The 23866-nt window shown below is 41.3% G+C and overlaps 1 protein-coding gene across 4 annotated transcripts in view; it reads right to left on the bottom strand.

Moving 5' to 3' along the window:
- Nucleotides 1-23866, bottom strand: part of PAPOLA (poly(A) polymerase alpha) — a 277966-nt gene that overhangs the window by 72535 nt on the left and 181565 nt on the right. For 3 of the 4 annotated variants that reach the window (XM_030215240.1, XM_030215239.1, XM_030215242.1), the window contains exons 13-14: nucleotides 1909-1962; nucleotides 992-1111 (exon numbers count right to left, since the gene is read on the bottom strand). In XM_030215240.1, the coding sequence (XP_030071100.1) occupies nucleotides 992-1111; nucleotides 1909-1962 (174 nt within the window). The remainder of the gene's footprint in view (nucleotides 1-991; nucleotides 1112-1908; nucleotides 1963-23866) is intronic. The other variant, XM_030215241.1, reaches the window with a different exon arrangement.

Below are 23866 nucleotides of genomic sequence, written 5' to 3' on the forward strand. Positions count from 1 at the left end.
CTTCAAAGGAAATCATAACATATGTCAAATTCATGTTGGTAGAAAAATGTACCTTTTAACCACCAAGTTTGTCCTGTTGCCACAAAATCTCAAAGAAAAAAATATTTACTGCTAAAAAAAAACCCCAATTCATATTTTGTTTAAATATTTGGATTAAGGGTTTCTTTTACAGCAGTAAACCAATAGTGTCCAAAGACAAGCCAGCAGTTTTTGATATATATATACGCTAGACAATGCCAGATAATTGTAGATGGAAAAATGCCAGTTTACGGCTTTCTTGGGAAAGTTTACCTAAAAATGGTTTGCTATCAACCACTACCAACTCTACCTACAGCAAACACTTGTTTTTCTTAATCTGCTTTTTTGATTTAGCTTAGAAGCAGAACTATGTGCTACTGTTGGGCTTCTTCAATCTGTCCTGTGACCTCGCAGCCAGTCAGGTTTCCAGAATATCTACAACGAAGATGCACAAGATCAAACTGCATACACTAGAGACTCAGTATATATAAATTTACGGAGAAATGCAAGAAAATGATCCACTTTTTTATTTTAAAATTAAATCAGATACTAGGTAATTTTTTTTCTGAAATTGTAATTTTACTTTATAAACAATGATTCTCCCCAAATACATTTCATAGTGACCATCCATACCATCTGCCACAGCTGCTTTCACATGCACTTAGTGATACTTTCTAAAAAAATTCATAAAGAACCTGTTCATTTATATTTTTCACAAAGCTAACAAACCTAATACAGCTAATACAAATGTAACAAATCAAACCTATTAAAGGCTCTTAGAGAACAGCTTTGTAGAATGCAGCAATCACTAGTCAACACAATGCAATCAGGAGCCATGTGTCAACCATGAAGGCTGCATAACCCCGACATAACCAGTGCTTTTAAATTTATATGTATCTAAAAGACTTTGTACCTTTCACAATATAAAACATGATTCTCACATGAAGATTGTTTTCTCCAAGTGTCATCTTACTTGTCAGTATTCTCCTTGGGTGCTGGGAATGACTGAGGATTCACATGAGCCAATGTAATGAATTCATTCTTCTCCAGGCTTCCAACCAGAATACGGATTTTTGATTCCACCAAGCCCACCCTGCATGAATGCCACCTTATGTTAGTAAATATATTAAGGCCAGTACTTGAAACACCTTTACTTCTTGATGTGTATTTTCACCTGAAGAATAAAAATGCCAACTAAGCTTAGGGCCTGAGGTGATGATCTGGCTGAAATGTTATGTATTAAGGCCCAGGGAGACATTTTCTAATCTCTTGCATTGTAGACAGAGCCAAGAAGATGGCATATAACTGAAAAGTGTTTACTGATTAAAGTAAAATGTACTAGTTCAGGCAGAGGACGTTTCAGATCTCATGTTCCTGCCTAGAAGTATGCTGTTTGAGTACAGCCAGCCACATGTGGAAGGATAGACTTAAAAGTAACAAATAAGGAAAACAGTAGACATCAACAGGTTGTCTGGAGAGTCTAAATGCTCCTTGAAGGAAAGACACCCACTTAGAAGAATTAGGCAAAGCCAACACCACTGCCATACCATTAAAATGTTTGCAATACTAATTATCTGGGACAATTCATTCTTAACATTATAAGAAATCTCCCTATAGATGAATTCTGGCTTGATTTTAGCCAACTCATTTCACAGACATTATCTTTCAAATAGACTGTAAACTGTTGAAAAAAATTACATATGGGAATCCCCAGTGCAAAATAGAATAACATCAGTCGATGAATTTCCAACTGAACTATTTAAGATGTGAACTCTATATTTTCACATCCTGCTGAATTCATGTTTATAAAGGTGTAAGTAGGAGTGAACTGGGAAGACTTCAAAGTGCTTGCCTGTTTATTTTCAAGATTTTCTATGGCATTATACTTACCATTCTAGTCGCTGTTTTTCTGTTGGTGCACTTGCTAGAAGTACTATATAATGCCTTTGAAGATAAAGACAATAGGCTATTATTTTTTAACATGTACAACACTGGACATTTAAGACATACACAGAGCTTTTCCACATCTGACATTTGGTTTTTACCTAACTCAAACAATGTGTTCAGCCTTCAAGGAAAAAAAAGCTTGTAAATGACTTCTAAGCAGACTAAAAGCTACTGCCAAGTTACTTAACAAAAATCACTTATTTCCAAAGTAAATGTTTAACAGTTCCTTTCAAAATACAAACCACTATTTGCTTCTGGCATATTGGTGGGGTGGGGGTAGGGATTTTTTCCAATACTTAATGCTCCATTACTACCATAATGAAACTATTACACATGTTTTGTGACCATTTTCCAGCAGAATGAACTTGTTACTAAATTGTGGGCCAAATTTTAACCATAACACTAGCCTTAATACAAAAGAACTGTTTAAAACTAGCATCTGGATTGTTTTATCCCTGGCTAAACCTTCCTGCTATTAGACAAACTCAATTACTTAGTTTAAAAATGACTGTTCCTGCCAACAGATACCTGCCTTACTGGCATCTGGCAATACACTAGTCTCACCAATAGGGATCAATGGGCATGCCCCCTTGGTGTTATTCCATTTATCTGTATATGAAACGATCAGGGAGAAAATGAAGACTTCTGTGGGTTTAGGGGTAGGGATTTGGTTGAAGAGTTTCCTCCTATTCCCTTTAGGCTTCCAGCACAAATCCAAGTCAACCTCTGATGGGCTATGGTTATCATGAAATATCATTTGCAACTACCCAGAAGTTTTCATTTGCTGTATTTGATAGCCCCACCTTAACGGCTCTTGCTACAGCAGCTTGGCTGACTTATCTAGGAATCACAAGCTATGGCTCCCTTCAGAAACTAATGTGGATACAATTCTGACCAATAGGTACCGTTGAACAGCAGCTGAAAATAACTCTTCTCTGGACTATGAAAACTGCCTTTGTTTCTGCTTCACAGGTGGGTAGGTGCTGGAAGTGCTGCAAAGGCATGGCTTAGGAATTAAAGCCAAGCCTTCCACCCGGAATCAGTGCAACACCAGCACCGAGTCAGGTCCAAGACATATGTCTTAAACATTCTCAGTATACCTTTGCAATAAGAATATTCTTGCAGTAAAAGCGTCATTACACATTATTACAATTTCAAATTAGCATAAAATGTTTAAGAGAATGCAGCAAATTCATTAACAGCCACCCCACCTCCTCAAGGTTTTATATACAACTGTATTGTATTTTACTGAGTGTGTGTAAGGTTTACATCACTCCAAGAACCACTTAAAATGAAGTAAACATTTTTAAAAAATGATTCATAAAATAGCAAATGAAACAATGTGGCTCATTTTCTAAGCACTTAGACTTTCAAAGTTTCATAGGTAACTTACTATAAGGTGTATTCTCAAACCACTTGGACTTACAAAGTTACATGGCAACTTATAGAACTTTGTAAATGCTGACCCTTTGTAACTTTGTTAGTCTATTTTGAAAATACACCTCAATAAATCTAAGCTGGAGAAATACAAAATTTCTCAGTGTAAATTAACGTCAGTGAATTTACTGTAAGGTCCAGAATCTCCACATACTGGACTGGCAGATAAACATTCTAAAAATATAAATTGGGTTTTTATACAAAACTGGTACTATGACTTTGTTTCATTTTTTAATTGATTTACATATTTTGTTTACCTAAAGCTTTTCAAGCTCACGAAACATCCTTCAAAAGTCCCCCAAAGTCTTTCCTCACCCCATAAATTATTTCATGCCACTTTCTTATAGCATACAACTCCTCAAAACATTTCCAACCATAACTAATACAAAAAGAAAGCAGCGGAATATTTCAGATCAATAAAATTCACAATTCAGCAGTATAATACCGGTTACAAAAATGCAGTAAAAACTGCAGAATGTTTTTCTTATACATAAGTAGCATGCCTTCATCTTTTTACTTTCTACATAAGGAAAATATTTTCCACAATTTATCTTTTGAGCATTTAATCTGACAAGGTTTGAACATTAAGTATGCTTATTGCCTAAACACAGGAAAGTCAGAAGTCCGAACTTAATTAGCAAACAACATTCCCGGCAAACAGCCATGTAAACATTCACCTACAGTTGGGAAATGTAAAACTGCTAAAAATTCAGCTAGGCCAAATTGTGAGCAATATGTACAACCTGGTCAAGTAAATGCCTTGAAAACAGGCCTTAGAAATTGATACACTGAAATGTGCTAAAACTGGCTTTCAATGTGCAGAAATGCAGTGTTCATGAAGTACCATTTGCATCTCTGAAGCAGCTGTTGATATGTATGACAAAATGTGCAGGAGATTTGTAGTTTAGAGTTTTTCCATTAATACAACTATGATGAATTATATCCACTTTAACCTACAGATGTTTGTTTGCATTTCATTACCTTATTAGTCTTTCAGCGTGTTAACACCACTAACAAAATATTTGTCACAGAACACATGGCATTAACACAGTTTTTTTTGTAAAAACTATAAAAACCATCCAAAATCATCTAAATTTCAAGAAATCTCTTAAGACCATCTCATTTGGAAAGTCATACCCCAAGGACTCAGCCGGGGTCTCCACTGCTTGATATACATCAATTTTATGCCAATTCTGGACACATCCACCCTTCCTTCCTCTCCCCTTGTTTCCCTGTTCCTTTCGTTCCTTCCCCATCCTCTCCATTATTTCTTATGTAGGTTTTATTTTGTATTAGCTTAATTTACTGGATTGGCGTTTGCCTTTGCGGTGTGATGTAAGCCACATTGAGCCTGACGCAGTTGGGAAAATGTGGGGTATAAATGTGATGATAAATTATTGCACATTTTATGTATGTTAACTGTATGTTGGGGTGAATTCTATATATGGCACTGAAAAAAAACACTATTCTATAAGCCACACTTAAAGTTAGGAGGTTTACAGAATAGCGCTTACGCCTGGGACTCGTGCCTAACTTTAAGCGCCGCCATTTGCACCAACTGAAACATGGTGCAAATGTACGTGCCTAAATTGGGCACATTATTCCCTGTATTCTATAACACGTGTACATGATAGGAACATCTCCCATTTCTATGCCCTTTCTCTTTTTTTACTCATAAGTAAAATTTAAGTGCAAATCCCGTGTAAGTTCCAATTAATTAGTGCAAATAACTGCTTATTAAAGCCAACTGATGCTAATTAGCTCATTCAATTAAATTGCATGCCATTAACACATTAACATTTAATTGTGAATTGACGAGGCGTGTGACTGTTGGGCAGACTGGATGAACCGTGTTACACTAACAATATGCTTTACCATATTAATTGTAAGAGGCCAGTTTCACTTTCATAAAATTTCCTCATAACATACTAAAAATTCCACTATCCTATTTGAACATCATAAAATTGCCAATATGCATTTTTCCTCCTCCAATTTAAACCAGAACGTTATTTCAGTAGTGATGTGCAAACACTGACATTATCCTTGCTAATACCACTATAAACGGTTATGTCCAATAAAAAAGGTATCATCTTATTTTCTTTTCCATGTTTTATTTTGTTTGATTTCTATTGATAACCTTAAGAGTGGACTAACACGGCTACCACACTCCTCTACTAGTCAAAGCAACATAAATCCAGATTAGAAATATGCCATTTCTAGATTATATATAGCTTTTTCTATTGACATTACCAGGCATATTACATCAACAGGCAAAAAATATTCTCACCATGTCAATATGATTTCTAATTAGACTGCTTCCATTTTTTTCTTATAATATTGGATTTAAAATCTTACAGTATACTCAGAACTAGAGTGTCTTGCTTGGCTACAATTTTGCACTTTTCTACTGCTGGCCTTTTAAGTATTTTATATTGTGACCACTAATACATATAACAGTGTAGGAAAAACTGAGAAAAACTGAAGAATATGCAAACCGCTTTGGTTGTACCACAGAAAGGTGGTATATCAAATGCATTACCCATTGCCCAACAATAGCAATACAGCAATTTACCAAAATTCAGATAAGAAGACATACACTAAACCATAAATTTTCAGAAAGGAGTGTGCATGTGTAAAATGCACAAAAATGCTAGGGTTTTTTATGCATAGGACCTGTTTGCAAAAAAAAACTCTGTAAATAGCTTGTCCTTGTATCAAATTCATGCATAGTCTGCTACATGGGAAAGTTTATACAAATCAATGAGCTCCTGTGAAGCAAGAACATACTATGCATCAATTTTTTGAAAAACAGGGCACAGAAATTTTTTACAGCTCCACATCTAATTTTTGTGCATAGTTATTCAACAGAAATCATTTGCACCCACAGAAAAATTGTGCATAAAGAGAACAATAACCTGTGGGAAATCCCATGCATCAGCTGTTTAGTCAAACGAATAACTGTTTTAGAAAAGTTAATAGCGGCATACTAGGCTTCAATATACCAAGAACTTGTAAAGTATTAGACAAATCATTGTACATACCTATAAAGCCTTGCTTGAGTTTTTCCAACAAAAGCTGATTGCTAGTGCTGATGCCAAACTGTAGCTAAATATTTCAGATAAAGGCCCAATTACAAGCCTACCTGTCTACGTTAAATCACTGGCAAAAATACACAACTATTCTGCTTTAGTTCTAATACTAATTTAAATAGTTTTATATTCCAATGGAAAATGCAGTTTCTTCAGATAATGAATTATGCTTATATTTAGAAGTGTGTATGGCAAGCCATGCTTGGTTTATGATAGTTATGTCTGGGGCTTCACTAAGTTTTACAGTACTACATAGGAGACGGGTGGAACAGTTCTTGCACTGCAGTATGTATTCATTGTAAATTTCATATTTAATGCACAAGCAAAAGAAAAAAAATGTAATGATGTAAAATAAATTCACTTTGCATTCAAGTACTTTGAATGGCAACACAGAATTTAATTAAAAAAAAAAAAAGGGTACTTAACCCTCTCCTTCCAAATCTTATTTCACTCCTCTTTAGAGAAACATAAGATTCTACAACCATCTGGGACAACTTCAGATATCACAAGAACATGTGAAAGGATAAATTTCACTGTGGGGATGGAGAGGCAGTGGTGGCCATGCAACACTGATTTTGTTAGTCTAGAATAGATCACAGAGGCATATTTTCAAAGCATTTAGCCTTCCAAGGTTCCATAGGTTTCTATGGAACTTTGGAAGGCTAAGTGCTTTGAAAATATGCCTCTGTGACTAAGGTGTTATTTGTACATTTCTGCCTTACATTAGATTTGCAGGCCATTCCTGTGTTTAAAAGTTTACAAGAACAATGAGCGCGCATATATATATATATTTTATTTTAAATGGAACAAACAGCACGATGTATGGTGAAATTAGAACTTACCTGTACATTTCCATTCCCTTTCATCCTGCCAAACCAGTACAGATAAGTGGCTTATATCCCCCTGCGAGCAGATAGAGACAGGAAAAAAAAAGAATGCTCAGAGCCAACTTCACTCCCCTTATAGGGGGCTAGTGCTGTCTTCAACCTCGTCAGTATACACCTATGTCAAAACTAAAACCATGATTAAAAAAAAAATACTGAAACAAAAAATAGCTTTGCTTGAATGTACAAATATGCCCTCAAAACTAAACAGTCAAAATCATCTCTTCTGAGTCAGTAACCCAAAGAAGAGAGAACTAGGTCAAGGACCAAATAGAACAATGCACTTGCTGTTTTTGACTACCACAGCTTCCCTGGATAAGTAAGTTCTGGACTGGTCTGCGGACCGGGGAGGGGGGGGGGGGGGGAGAGAAGAAAGGAATGAAATCAAAAGCCAAGTTTAAATTTATCATATTCTTCATGCCATATCAGTCCAGACAATTAGAAAAATACCCAGGCTCCAATTAGACTGGGTGGGAGAAAGCCATGATAGCCCTCAGGACTGCTGTTCCCCATGGCACAGATTTTCTTGGCCTGAAGCTTAAATGCTTTAAGTTGGATTGCAAAGGGGCAAGGTTTCTATATTGCTATTACCTGGAAATAGCTTTGATTGCCCACAAGGACTCCTACACCCTTCATCAAGAGGGTTGTTAGCCCTCCGATACCTGCAAATATTTGCTGGTACAGGCCAAAGCAATCACCTATTTGATTTCTGAGATTAATGCCTTAAAGGCTACTGCACCATTTGCAGGTCCCATCCACAGCCAAAGGAGTATGAATTCAAATGGGCCCGAGAACACAGGGGATCTATGCAGGATTTGAACATAGTGGTTCATGTTGTGGCCTACCTTGCCTACTTTCTTGCATCTGGAAATGATGAATCTGAATTCAGGCAGACCAGGAATACTACCCATCAAAGGCAAACTTATGGAGGCTGTACCCTATTAACAGGGGTGCTCAATGTTAGTCCTCAAGTCTGCAACCCAGTTGGGTTTTCAGGATTTACACAATAAATATGCATGAGATCTGTTTGCATGAGATTTGCAAATAGTTTTGATGCATATTCATTACAGAAACCCTAAAAACCCAACTGGTTTGTGGTCCTTGAGAACCGACATTGAGCAACCCAGTGCTATATCTAAGAAGGGATGTTGGGGCCACCAGGACTTAACTCAGGTTGCAAGAGATGACCACCCATAACAGCTGTCTTGCATGTTTTTCTGCCAAGGGCAAAATATGTCCTCAGAATAGTCAGGGAGTGAATATCCTTAACAAGCCAGACTCTGCCCACTTTAAAGTGGGGTTATGCCTTCAGCTAGTCTTCTCTTGAGGAAGAACCAAATTGAAAGAATGGAACACTGAAGAACAAACACTGCATCCTCCATAAAGCTAAAGCCACAGGAGTCCCAAGCTAGTCCACATCCATTGCATAGAGGCATAGAGCACAACATCCGTGCTGAAAAGGCTCCCTAGAAGTCCAATCGTCTCAACAGCGTATTCATTAAAAATAAAAACACAAAGAAGGATAAAGGGGGGTCATCCAAGAAAAAGCTCTCTGACCAAGGGTAAAGAAAAAAAAAGAAAAGATATTTTCCTTCAATTCTCAATTTAAAAAGCTTATAGCTGAGGGAAGAAGCAACCAGGAAGAAATTCTCTGCTCCACTGCCCCCAGGAGAAATCTGAAGTCACTTAACAGTGCTTCTGGGCCCCTATCTCCATACAGAGATCACCTGAAGGGAGATCAAAGTGGCCAAGATGCATCTATGATCAAGATACTACATCAACAGCTTCATCCTGGAGCCAGTCTACAAGACTGACTATGCTCATGGTGGACATGAGAAAGATCTAGAAAACAAGGAATGAGGCACTGCGCCTTTTCTTCCAAGGACACAGAAATCATTTAAAAGACAAAGGAACTCCCATCTTCTCCTCAGGCAGGGGGAGTAAAAATAGCTCTTCCTGATCTATTCTAGTTCTAGCACCTGAAAAACTCTGAATGTTGTTAAACTCCTCTCCTGTTTTGATGTCCTACATAGCCAGTTGGCAGAAGGGAGGACATTAATCCTTCCTGATTTGGGGTGACCACTGCTACAATCCTGTTACATCAAGAGGAGACAAATTAGGAAAGTGCATCTTAACTGTTTGATGTAACCTCTGAAGAGAATATATGAGCTATGGACGTAATCTACTTAGATTTCAGCAAAGCTTTTGACACTGTAATAGAGTGGACACCCGGGAGGGAGTGGAAAACATGAAAAAAGATCTGAGGAAGCTAGAAAAATGGTCTAAGGTTTGGCAATTAAAAATCAACACGAAGAAATGCAAAGTGATGCACTTAAGGAATAGAAATCCTTGGGAGGCATATGTGTTAGGCAGGGAGAGTCTGATAGGAATGGACGGGGAGAGGGATCTTGGGGTGATAGTATCTGAGGATCTGAAGGCGACGAAACAGGGTGACAAGGCAGTGGCCGTAGCTAGAAGGTTGTTAGGCTGTATAGAGAGAGGTGTGACAAGCAGAAGAAAGGGGGTGTTGATGCCCCTGTATAAGTCGTTGGTGAAGCCCCATCTGGAGTATTTATGTTCAGTTTTGGAGGCCGTACCTTGCGAAGGATGTAAAAAGAATTGAAGCGGTGCAAAGAAAAGCTATGAGAATGGTAAGGGATTTGCGTTACAAGACGTATGAGGAGAGACTTGATGACCTGAACATGTATACTCTGGAAGAAAGGAGAAACAGGGGTGATATGATACAGACGTTCAAATATTTGAAAAGTATTAATCCGCAAACGAACCTTTTCCAGAGATGCGAAGGAGGTAGAACGAGAGGACATGAAATGAGATTGAAGGGGGGCAGACAAGAAAAATGTCAGGAAGTATTTTTTCACGGAGAGAGTAGTGGATGCTTGGAATGCCCTCCCGCGGGAGGTGGTGGAAATGAAAACGATAACAGAATTCAAGCACGCATGGGATAAACATAAGGGAATCCTGTTCAGAAGGAATAGATCCTAAGGAGCTTAGCCGAGATTGGGTGGCACAGCCGGTGGCGGGAGGCGGGGATAGTGCTGGGCAGACTTATACGGTCAGTGCCAGAGCCGGTGGTGGGAGGCGGGGCTGGTGGTTGGGAGGAGGGGATAGTGCTGGGCAGACTTACACGGTCTGTGCCCTGAAAAGGACAGGTACAAATCAAGGTAAGGTATACACAAAAAGTAGCACATATGAGTTTATCTTGTTGGGCAGACTGGATGGACCATGCAGGTCTTTTTCTGCTGTCATCTACTATGTTACATGCCCAGAATCGTGAACATTAATCTGTTGATCTCTGACAGAAATTTCGATCCAGAATGCTTTGAATGAATAATACCATGCCTCTGATCCTTTAATTTTCAAATATATCTTTAACAGAAATTTTTAAGTAGAATACAATCTCAAAAACAAACAAAAAAAACAGGGGAAGGTCCCAGGAAAGGAAAACAAAGGAAGGAAGGAAAGTCCGACAGAACCATTTCCAGATACGAATCTATATCCAAATCTCAGTTCTTATTGGACAACATTTTCTATAGATTGAGAGTATGCAGTTGAACAGGCTACCCAAAAAAAAAAAAAAGAGGTAACCAGAACCTTCATCAGACATTTACATGGAAAAAAAAAAGAGAAATGTTAGTCCTTCCTGTTGCATACCAAGAAACTGGCTCTTTTCTCTCTTGTGTTTTCTTACAAAGATCAGGAAGAAAATGCAATAAGGTAAAATTAGTTATTACCTGATAATTTTCTTTCCATTAGTCCCAACAGATCAATCCAGAGACGAGTGGGTTATGTCCCCCTACCAGCAGGTGGAGATAGAACTTCAGAGATCCACTATATGTGGACATGTGCAGCCATCTTAGTCTCAGTATCGTCGACACCAAAGTAGTGGAAGCAGAACAAAGGAAATCCAACATGTAAGACCTCTCCTGCCTCTACAAAGCCCATAAAGGCTCCTCCTCCACCGCTACAGCGGGTGGGAAACCGCCATAGCAGCGAATTTCAGCAAGTTGGTCCTCCACCATCTTTATTCTTTGACACATCTTGTTGGACAAGCAGAAAAATGACGGAACCTAAAGGAACCAAAAACAGGAAGAAAATATCCTTCCATAAACAGCGAGAAACACTCAGCCAGGAACAGCAAAGGGTGGGCCTCTGGATTCATCTGTTGGGACTAATGGAAAGAAAATTATCAGGTAATAATTTTACCTTCCATAGAGTCCCACAGATCAATCCAAAGACGAGTAGGATGTACAAAAGCAGTCCCCAAGTAGGGTGAGATCCCCAAGACAGGCCAAAGCCCGAACGTCCTTGTTGGAACTGGACCCCGAGATGGGAATCGGATAAAAACAAGACCCCAAGAGGGCTCACCACTTTCAAAATGAGCCATGAGAAGGTAACCCGATCCAGCCACTGATTGAAAGAAGGCTCTAAGCCTCAAGACTCGATACTTCAAGTCAAGGACCAAAAACATGTGACAACCAGCGCAGAAGGCAACCCAAACTTCCGAGTCGAGACCATCACAGATCTCAAAGCTGCGGAAGAAAGGCCAGCCTCTACCAATGCCATCCCAAAAAGGAAGAAGCTATGACAAAGAAAAAGACAAGAACCGGAAGGCCCTAGAGCCGAACACCGATCCAATCTTAACAACAGGAGCGGCTACTGCCGCGCCCACTCGCTACTATACCAGGAACGGCAGCCAGAACTGTGGATTGAACCATCCGGAGGAACAGCACTATTGAGAGCTTCAGAAAATGCCCAGGTCACTCCCCAGAGGTATAACCAAAGACATCAGCCAAAACGCAGGGAGAGAACCCACAGGCCAACTCTCCATGAGGACCAAAGGCCCACGAGCCACAACCAGAACCAACGCCATAGGTGGCTTCCAGTGAAGCGTCTGGCAAGAATGCAAGGCCCACTCGCCACAGAAGAGCTAGTCCCGACAGAGGAGCCATGTCAAACAGCCAACAATAGACTCAGGCGAGAGACAAAGGCTGGCCAACCAGGTAGAGACCGAACAAGGCCCGAAACCAGGAAGAGCAGAAAACTAGAGAGAAAAACTAGACTCCTAGGACATAGTACCATTGCAATCTGCCAAAATGAGCCAGTAGCACCTGGAACAGGTGAACAAGCAGAGTATGGACAATGGAGAAGACTTGGTCTCAGAGCTAGAAGAATGGAAGCCTTCAGAGACTGGGCCAGGGCATATTCCCAAACATAGTCAGACTACACGTGACAGATGAATCGAGACCAAGTATCTAGCAGAGCGGAACATGACAGCCAAGGCCAGCAAAAGAACTCCTCTGTGCCCCAGTCTCATCCGGCAATCACAAATGGATAATCCTCAGCAACCAATGGCCGAGGAAGAGCCGACCAGCCGAACACAGCGATGCTGGGCATCCCGAGACCTAGCCTAATCCATGCACTATAGACGGGTAGTGAAGAACTCATATGGCTGCACTTGCCTCAGAACCCAGAGACGATGTCAGCCTCAGATCAGTATCCAGGCCCGTCGCTCAGCAAGTAGGAAAGCTGCGCATCCAGCAATGGAGTGGCAAGTGAGTGACTGCTTGAGCGAAGACAAGGTTCAACGTCCAAAGAGAGCGAGGAGAGTCACCCATAGACAAAAAATTGGCTCAACATCCGGGGATGGAGCACGGCTCTATATCCAGAAATGCAACAAGGCTTGACAGCATCAGTCGGAGCAGGGCTCTACATCCAGGGATGAAGAAAGGCTGCCAGGCAGAGACTGAGCAAGGCCTGAAGTCAAGGGATGGAGCATGGCGCTATTGCCAGAGATGACTCTACGCTCGACAGCTGCAGCAGGTCTTTCTCTGGTCGTTGAGCCTAACGCCTCATGCGGAGCAAGGTTCGCCGTTCAGAGACTGAGAAGCTCGATTGCCACAGCCTGAGTAAAACTCGATGTCCAACAACAGAACGAGGCTCAATGGCCGGAGCAAGGTTCGCTTCCCCGAACCACGTCAAAGTTCACTTCCCAAACATCGAGGCCAGTCACCCTAAGAAACCACGAGGTGCAACGGGTTGCGATAGAACCACACATGATGCCCCGAAATGCAATAAAAGGTCGACATCCAAAATCGGAGCAAGACGCGCTAGGCACGAGGGCCAGGGGTGGAAAGCAACCGGTCGGGTGTCTCCCAAAGCTGAATTAGTTGACGCCGAAAAGCAGAGAGAAGGACATCAGGAACGGGTAAGCCCCGACGTCCGAAAACAGAGCAAGACCGAACATTCAAAGATGGGGGCCAGGCCCAACATCGAAAAACGAGACGAGGCCCGCCATCCAAGACTGGGTGAGGCCCGCCATCCAAAGACAGAGCAAGGTTTACCGGCCACAAAGGAGCAAGAAATAAGGTGAAGTTCAAACATGGCACAAGACGGGGAGGTACAAGTCTCCACGATCAAAGATGGAGTTTGGCAGAGCCACCCGGGCACAGGGAGATGAAGAAGCACAGCTAGGGCTACAACGCCCCATAAAACAATGCTGTCCATGTGGAGCCCAACAGGACGCCACCCACCGAGGTGACCAAAGAAGCTGGAGACAACTCAGCCGTGGCATACCATGTACCTTGCACAAAACAGACTACCAGAAAGGTGGCAGATGGCACTACCGGGATGACCCGCCCCAGGAAAAGGAGCACCAACAGACCAAAGTCTGTCAAAACCCAGAGAACTAACATGCTGCCACCAGTAGTCAAGTGAACGCAACTGCAGCCCTAAGAATTCCAAACCCCTGAGGAACAAAATCAGTGCAGACTAGGAAGCATGCACAACCCCTAAGAAACTGGCACCTCCTGGGGCCGCAAGGTAAAGGGCTCAACCAAAAACCCCTTGCAGGGCACATGAAACATAGCTTTAAAACACTTGAAAAATGTCCCTATGTGACAAACAGGAAGACGTGCCAAAAACCAAGTCTGCAAAACAAAAACATGAGAATCCAAGTGGCTAAGTGCCCATTAACCAGAATTTGCATGTCAGCACTGGCAATAAAACAGAACGGGCACTGGGACCGGCCCTACTGACCCCAGGAAAGGGACAGTACCTGTGCCCTAGAGCAAGGGGCCAAGGAAAATACCAGCAATGCCTGACCCTGTGGAAAAGTCTTACACTTCAATAAAAGAATCCCAACAGGTTAGAGATGAGAGCAGAGAAACCCAAAACCAGGATGTATTCCTCACAGCACCCCTGCCCGCAGAATTAGCTAGGGACCGGGAAGCGCTGCCCCCCCAGACAGGGAACGGCAGGAGACCCATCCCCAACATCTAAGAGGCCCGCTACAGCACATGCAAAACTGTCCTCTGAAGTGCGGTAGAAACAAAAACAGAGCGAGCCCTGGTGCAGACCAGCGTACTGGGCATAGCCGAGTGCCCCAGTGCAGCGCACTGTGCATAGCTGAAAGCCAAAAATGCCCTAGCCAAAGGGGATAAAAATTAACCCAAGCCTCTCAGGAACTGGTTACCTGTGGCAGTGAGAAACACAGCAACCCTGCAAGCCTCACTCGCGATCTGGAGGAACTCCTTAGTGGCTACCACCTGTGCCGAACAAGCAAGAAGCACGAACAAGATGGCGGCTGACAGTGAGCAACCGTCACGGAGCCCGCCAAAAGACAAGCGTGCTCCCCTCACAACCCGGCACTGCAAAATCCTCCTACCCGCACATCGAAGACCTTAGTAACATCTAGCCTCAGACTGACTGTGTAGGACGGTAGAGAGAAATCTGTCTTGCCAAAACAGCAGAGAGATACCTGCCCACAAACAGCGCGGGACCGCAAACAAAACTGTCCTTGGCATACCATCCTGCCAGGTACAAAGGTCCTACGGCTACTAACTGCCCCCACCAGGAACAGACTAGTTCTCATGTTTTGGAGACATTTTCCCAAACACCCGAGGGCCGTTAGGAAGGCAACTGCTTCACAAAAAAAGTGCGGGAATGACGAGCCGAGCATGGTCTGAACTCCGAACCCCGCCACCTAAATAAAAAGACGAAAGCTGGGAAAAAAAGACAACTCCCCTGAAGTTGCTCCCTAAAATGCTGGCTGCAGCTGCAGAAAACTTCCGCCGTGATAGGAAGCAGCCTGACCCAGATGAGAAACGAAGTGCGCGACAAAAAACGGAGCCTGTTAAAAACTACCCCCGCAGACAGAAAGGCCTCCCCAAATTGCTACCAAGCAAACACCCAGAGGGAAAGCCATACCGCTGGTGCCTCCACCGAAGGGAAGCTAAAAATAGCAGACAAGGCTACAGGGAGAGCACAAATCTTACAGGAATGAAGCAGACAGATTCACAGTCAAGGGTGGTGCTTTCCTGTTTTTTTTGTGTTTTTAAAGAAGAGGAGAACACAGGAACCCCTGAGAACAGAGGGGTTGGGGGGGAGGAACCTGGCACCACCAGGTGTTCCCCAACAGGCCATCACCGCAGCGCCATGCCATAACCCCCAGCTCAACTAAGCCTGAGGGAAAAGGCTAGGAGCCAGCACCAAACCAGAGCTGCACAGGATATGTCAATCCACCTGCTAAGATAGAGAGAATACTGAGACTAAGATGGCTGCACATGTCCACATACGATGGATCTCTGAAGTTCTCTGTATCTCCAACTACTAGTAGGGGGACATAACCCACTCGTCTCTAGACTGATCTGTGCAGGGCCGTGCCAACACGGAAAGCGAGGTAAGCATGGCAGGAGGGCGCCATCCTCTGGGGGGGCGCCCCGCCGCACCATGCTTACCTCGCCCTCTTTTCCCCAGATCCTTTTCCTTTTTGTTTACATTTACCTCTGTCCGGCGGCAGCGTAGCGTTAGTGAGGAGGCGGCGCTCCCCCGCCTCGACGTGTCAGTCTTCCCTTCGCTCAGTTCCGCCTTCTTCTGACATCAGAAATGACGTCAGAAGAAGGCGGGCCACTGAGCGAAGGGAAGACTGACACGTTGGGGCGGGGGAGCGCCGCCTCCTTCTCACTAACGCTACGCTGCCGCCGGACAGAGGTAAATTTAAACAAAAAAAAAAGGAAAAGGATCTGGGGAGAAGAGGGCGGGTAGTGTAGCGATCGTTTTCAGGGGGAGGGCGCCAGAGACCCTAGGCACGGCCCTGGATCTGTGGGACACTATGAAATTGATCCCCCCCACCCCAAAAAAAAAAAATATACAAAATCACAACTGAACCCCTGTCCTGAGCAAATACAATAGAAAAAGTTGATTTTTTTTAGTGATCTGGAATATTTCGGAGAACAAATCTTTCACCAAGTTTAGCTGAAAAACATTCAATGGGGGTGGGGGCATGGTGTATTTGGAAGTTTTAACACTTCCTTCAAATACCTATAAAATAGGTCTTCAGGAAATATAGCTAATACTTGAGGAAAATTTAATACACAGATATTTAAATGCGTTACAGCACTTTCCATGTTTGTTTTGTCCACAACTAACATAGCTTGTACAGTTTTCAAATTATTCAGCTCCTGTTCCAAGCTCTCTACTTGTTGTTTGGGTCAAGGATTCATCAGCCTGGAACTTTGCCACCAATTGTGGTGAAAAATGAGCAAACAATGAACAGACCTTATAGACTGAATCCACTGCCATCCAAATAACCTCTGTAATTTCATTTGGCCAAATTAACAGCAGTACTGCCTGCAGGCCACCAATAAGCTTGCTGCACCAAAAGATTCCCCATCAACCCTCACTGCTTGAGATTCCAAGGAAAAACAAGCTTTTGGGGAAGTCACACCATTTGTTGATGCTTCAATTTCACCCACAAAACTATCTCAGGGTTGCTCATTTCCAAGAACATATGCATCTGAGCATTTCAGAGAAGCGGGTGGCTGGCAGCAGGTTTTGAACTCCATGATAACTGGCTGCCCAAGGAGGAGCTAGTCTCTGAACTCCTCCTCCAGCAGGTATGTCCTGTCTTCTATAGAAGACAGAGGAGAAGCTGAGATAGCGGCTGTCAGAGGGGGCTTTCGAACTCTACCCTTCCTCTTCAGTATAGCTCCAAAAATGAAGAAAAGGTCAAGAAAAAAAGGACAAATAAATCAACCCCAAATGGAGCTACCATACAACATATCAGTCGGGTAGCCATCTCCCATGCCTCTTATCCCTTTCTAATAAAGAAACTAATTCAACTGAGCACCAAACTTACAATCAAAAGCTGTTACTACTGCAGCCAACCTTATGGTTGAGAGAAGCACCCATGATCAGCATCATACAATTCAGTAACAAATGCCCCCCCCCCCCCCCCACGCTACCATAAAAGAAAATGCCCTGAACTCAACTGTCCTCAACAAGGCACACCAACTCATGGACCACCATCCTGAGAAAAGGGAGGAAGGTCCTTTGTCAGAAATGCTCATAACCTTCTAAAATATCCAAGACTTTTCTAGAAAGCAGCTACCCCTACACTAGGAGGGAACTACCAGTTTCGCTATGCTCTGTGACCTCAAGTGCTCAAGAGCTTTACTTGTAATCCCTATGGTTCTATATGCACCAAGACAATGCGGACATCTTAGAAAGGAAGCACCTTAACAATATTTTCACTAAGCAAGATTTACTTGGTGTGGATGTACCTGGGGAGCCATTTTCTTGCACAGAAAGGTCAAGTTAGCCAGCTCTTTCATATCACTAACCTAAAAGAAGACACTATCATCTGGGGGTTGGAAGGCCCAACACGAGAGGTTCAAGTCACGCTGCTACTGTACACCACTGCCTGTAGAGTGGAGAAATTGAAAATCTCACTGAACAGAGATCCAAGCCGAGTTATCAACAAAGTCCCTGAGTTATAACTTTACAGACAACTGGTTAACATTTCTGGGAAAGGCATTGTAGCTTTCTTTCCATCTTAGCCACCTTAAGGCTTAAAACTGGAATTTCTCACTCTTAGAATGCCTCAAGTGGCTCCCCCTTGATAAAGTTAATACAAAACGGGGACCTGTTGGGGTTTTGAGAGTGCACCAACCTGCTAAAGCTAAGTGCTGTGCATATTTTGTTGATCACGATTAGACTGTGAGAGTTGGACTGATAAAAGTTATAAATTAATGATTAGTAAAGGTTGGTGGAGGTTGAGTCAATGATTAAAGTATATACACGAATTAGACATTCACGTATTGAGTGAAAAAACTTTTTGCGTGACAAACATATGAGACTCGACATCACTTTATAAAAAGAATTGCATTCATATTTGTTTGTACATTTTGCGATTTCAAGTACTACAAAGCAGTATGAAGCAAGGTGACAACCTGGTTGAAAAGCTCATCTTTTCATTAGTCTAAAAGATATTCCCCTTCATAAGGGAAGTACATCTCCATCACCCAAACTTGCTAAGGAGTTTAATCTATGCCTCCCTATTCTCTTCCCTAAAGGATCCCTCAGCAGGATCCTGCCTTGGCACATATAGACCATGTGAGAGGCCAAACACATCCAAGACAAATCACTTTGGTCAAAGAAGCAAGAGTTTCTGTCCTGCACTAGGCAACTGCAATTCACAGAAGGCCTGATGCATTCACTACCTTAGGCTCACTCTCCCCTCCCCCCACCAAAACAATGGCTCCCAAAGATTCTCTTGCAGAGTAGACAGAACAGCAGGAGAGTATGGTAGAAGTAATATCTAACCCTCTTGATTGTGCCCTGCTAAATCAGAGAGCTACCAAAGGCAGAAGCCTTGGGAGCATACTTACCAGCACTACTTGTTTTACTTGAGATAGGCTGCTCAAATGGAGGCTGGTGCCCTAGGAGCACGCTTGCTGGTAGCTGCTAAACTAAGGGAATCAGCCTTAAGACTGTGTTCCTGGCTGCTTGATCAGGATCCTATTCTGCAGGAAGGGTGAGGGAGGAGGAAAATGATTAGATTATTGGCCTAGCAATCATGCTACACCAATTCATGTCTGATAAATGTGCTTGAGAGAAAACACTGAAGAATGGAAGGCAGCAGCAGCCCCCTGTAATGAGTATGAAAACAGCTTTGAAATTTTCTGTTTTCTATCTGCTGGAAGGAGAACACAACTCATTTGTTTGGACTGGTCTGGTATGGACAATAAGGAATTGATTTTGTACAATACTATAAGTTCAAAATACTGATTTTTACATATTACTTTATTAGGCTCTTAGAAAGTGGAACTCTTGGAATTTCTTTTTAGAACTTGCTTATCTAGTCATCTCATTCAACAGTTATTTACCCATTGGTCAGCTCAAGCCAAAAATACATCATCTTCTTAATATAAAATGGTGTTATATTTCTTCAGGCAAAGGCACTTTCAAAGGCTTAATCAATGAAAAAAAGTGTTCCAAATCTCACTATTTCTACTAAGAACAACTTCCCTTTGTATAAGTAAGCAGAATGTCAACTGTAGCTTTTATACTTTAAGACAAAATCATAATTAATACTACCGTTTTAGCACTTGAGACAACTATATTTTTAAAAAGATGCAAAATTTAACTCACTACAAACCTGATACTCGAATATTTAAGTTGATGCCCGAGTTAGAAGCAGAATGAGGCACTGTAACCAGAAGATTACAAATGTACAAGAAGTCTCCCAAAGATCTCCATCAATACAAAACAACCAGCGGAATTGGGGGAGGGATGTCTAATGCCACTAAAAAGCTGACATCCTATTTCTCAGACAATCCACATACATTATCTACATGTCAGTATGTTGCATTATCATCTAACTTAGAGGTGTCAAACTGCAATTCAGTCAGGTTTTCAAAACCTCTATAACAGCATGAGATTTTCATATATAGGTAGGGCATCACATTTTCTCATGACTATTCATAAGACAGATCCTAAAGATTTGACTGGTTTGTAGCCCTCCTGAATTGCAGTTCGACACTCCTGGTCTAATTCATAATGCAAGTAATAACACACACAGCCTAGATCTGATGGGCTGTAAATTCAAGATATTTCAAAATTGCTTCCTTCCAAGTATGTACATACTAAACTGCATGTTGAGTTCTTGCAAAAATACTTCTCAAAGTTACTTCAAGATAGACAATGACAGAACTTCCATTCCATATAGAAAATAGATTTTTTAACACAAATCAGCATAGAAGATGTTGCAAACACTGGGAAAGATTCTGTATTAATCCTCAAGTCAATTATGGTTCAAAGTAAGCCTTGCTTCAATATATTTGATATGTTAAAAAAGTAAAATATTGTTCTGTACAGTTTTCTTTCAGTCTCCTTAACAAGGATCAAAGTACAAAATACTGGTATATAACAGATCTACAGGCAAAGAAATGAAGGAACCCAAAGGGAATGAACCTGGAGTTATAAACCCTACTTGTCTCCTAATCGTTTTACTTCAGGAGCTCTTATGCAGCAGGTATATATAAAGGAAAACAGAAGTAGTGGCAATCATAAGATACAGAAAAAAAAGTTGGAAATCCTTAGGATACTTGCCCAAAAATAGAAATGGCAAGAACACAAAAACGTAAGTCAGATGTTCAAGCCTCCTGATCTATCCGAAAAAAGAACCACCCTAAATCTCTTACAAAACTGTATGTTAACTAAACTGCATGCTAACTACTAATCTTAAATTTAATTTGCACTTTAATATTTCTACAATGAACTAAAGTCAAATTTCAGATATAGGAAAAATGGCAATTGGTAATAACTTTAGTTCACAGAGAACATTTATAGAATGGAATGTATTTTAAACACTTGACTAGCCCCTCATTATCAGCTCCTGAAGCAAACAAAATAAGAATTTATCTGAAGTTAAACATTAGGAGGTTTAGACATAAGACTAAGAATCATCATCTTATCTAGTTCTTTACAAAAGCCTCATTTTATCAAATTATATTGGAGTGGTTTAACCCAAAAATGTAATATAAAGGGAATCAAAAATGTACACACTTTCTAGGATGCATGTCCTAAACAAACTATGAAACATAAAAGCAGCTCAAGTACAACCTATTATGTAAGAGTGAACAAGAACAATAATCTCATACTTTTCTTTATACTGTAATCTAAAGTGACTTGTAACCCCAAGACAAGACTATCAGCAATTAAGTAGATAAACAAGCTAAGTGGAGGAGGCACTGGCTGCGAAACCAAAGTTTGTTCTTTAAAATGTTTTGAGACAATTTTTAAATTGGCTGTACAAAAATAGACCATTATGAAAACTGTATGAAATATATAGAAAATATTAAATATAAAAAAAAATGTAAAATAGAAGACACACAAAGTAACCAAAATAAAGATAATGTGCCAGACTAATCCAGACTAGCCATCAGCAAAGGAGCCTGGCAGAAAAATTCTAAGGACAAAATTGGTAGATTTTTCGTAGCAAGTTCCAACAAAAATGGTTACAAGGGTCAGGTTAACGTTAGGAAGAGTCAAAGTACTGAAAAGGGCAGAGTAGTGACAAATGGCATAAGCACAAAGTGGCAGCAATTATAAACAAATCTAGGAGCTTGTAGTGATCCTAACAGGAATATTCACCACAACTGAGAAGCAGATATGTGAGCACTTTCAGACCCAGAAAAACAAAGTGGGAAGTGGACCAATGACTTCAGGACGCCAAGACTATGGTGATATAAAGAAGAATAAACTTTATTGTAAACTCTACAGTACTGTGTTTCGGCCACAGGCCTGCCTCAGGAGTCTTGAGTAATGTAATGAATTTTTTTGAATCACTGGTTCGTCTTGGACGGTACAAAAAAAATTATCAAATGCTGGATGGTATCGAAGACTTTCCAGATCGTAACACAGAGGTGTAGCAGTACGAAAACGCTTGTAACTTCAAAAGCGTTTTTGTACTGCTACACCTCTGTTTTGCAACCTGGGAAGTCTTTCATGAGACCATCCAGCATTTGATAATTTTTTTTGCTACCGTCCAAGACGAACCAGTGATTCAAAAAAATTCATTACATCACTCAAGACTCCTGAGGCAGGCCTGTGGCAGAAACACAGTATTGTGTTGAGTCTACAATAAAGTTTATTCTTCTTTATATCACCATAGTCTTGGAATCCTGAAGTCATTGGTCCACTTCCCACTTTGTTTTTCTGTATCTGTACCCCGTGGGATTTTGTGTTCATCCACTCTGTGGAGAGCCTTCCCTAGCACTTTCAGACCTTCATTTGGATTCAATCTACCAGTTTCTCGTTCAAGTCAGTAAATTACCATCATACTGGACAAATTACATTTACCTCAAATTCATCTTCTGTTTTGAACACCTGCACACTTCTGGTCAATCTAAGTTAAAAAAAAAAAGTAAACTCCAAATCCCATGGTGTAGCTTCTTAGGTGTTCATTAATCCCAGATCAGCTTTTTTTTTTATTCCCCAACCCCTAGTATGTGGAGGTGATCATACAATGACACCTAGTAGCTAGATAAGAACTTAAGAATAGCCATACTGGGTCAGACCAATGGTCCATCTAGCCCAGTATCCTGCTTCCAACAGTGGCCAATCCAGGTCACAAGCATCTGGCAGAAACTCAATAGCAACATTCCATGCTACCAATCTCAGGGCAAGCAGTGGCTTCCCCCATATCTACCTCAACAGATTATGGACTTTTCCTCCAGGAACTTGTCCAAACCTTTTTAAAACCCAGATACGCTAACCGCTGTTACCACATTCTCCGGCAGCAAGTTCCAGAGCTTAATTATTCTTTGAGTGAAAAAAATTTTCCTCCTATTTCTTTTAAAAGTATTTCCATGTAATTTCACTGAATGTCCCCTGGTCTTTGTACTTTCTTTGAAAGAGTGAAATATTGGATTCACATCTACCCATTTAATACCACTCAGGATTTTATAGATCTCAATCATATCCCCCCCCCCCCCCCTTCACACATGTGCATGGTCCCTGGTCATGGACTGTTACTGCAATGAATGGTCAAAGTGAGGTGGAAGGGAATATAAAATACAGGTCCTAGGTAGCTGCAATAAAAGATCATTACATTGGGTTCCAACATTGAAAGAGGAATCAACTATTGGCAACCCTTCTCCCCCAACACCCCCCCCCCCCAATCAACAGGGAAGAGAAGAATCACATCCTAATATTCAGTACTTAAGTCCAAGTATTACAGTTTCCGGTTATGCTGTGAAATTCCACTTAATGGGTACATTTAATTTTAAGTGGTATTAGGAGCTGGGATTTTCTGTAAATTACGGGGCTGGAAATTACATGTGCTGGGGGTGGGAAATACCACTGGGCTGCTGCAGTAGCCAGCAGTACTTCCGTTTTAGCAACCGGTAAGCCCGCACTGGGCTTACCGCCACATTGTAAAAGGACCCCTATATAGAGAAAAAACAGGAAAGTAAGATTGTCAGTGATATGGTCTTTCTAAAATGTAAAGTATTCAAAATACCAGTTCAACTGATTTATACTTCTCAATTTGTATACTGAAAATCAGGTTTGAACCTCACAACTATATGTTGCTGAGATAGAAGAAAAACAATGACAGTACAAGGGTTCTCTGTAGTTCTGTCCTCTCGCACTCAACACGCAAATGCAGTTACAACAGAAAGGTCTTTT

This window comes from Microcaecilia unicolor, chromosome 9 (assembly GCF_901765095.1).
Source record: "Microcaecilia unicolor chromosome 9, aMicUni1.1, whole genome shotgun sequence".
NCBI classification, from domain to species: Eukaryota; Metazoa; Chordata; class Amphibia; order Gymnophiona; family Siphonopidae; genus Microcaecilia; species Microcaecilia unicolor.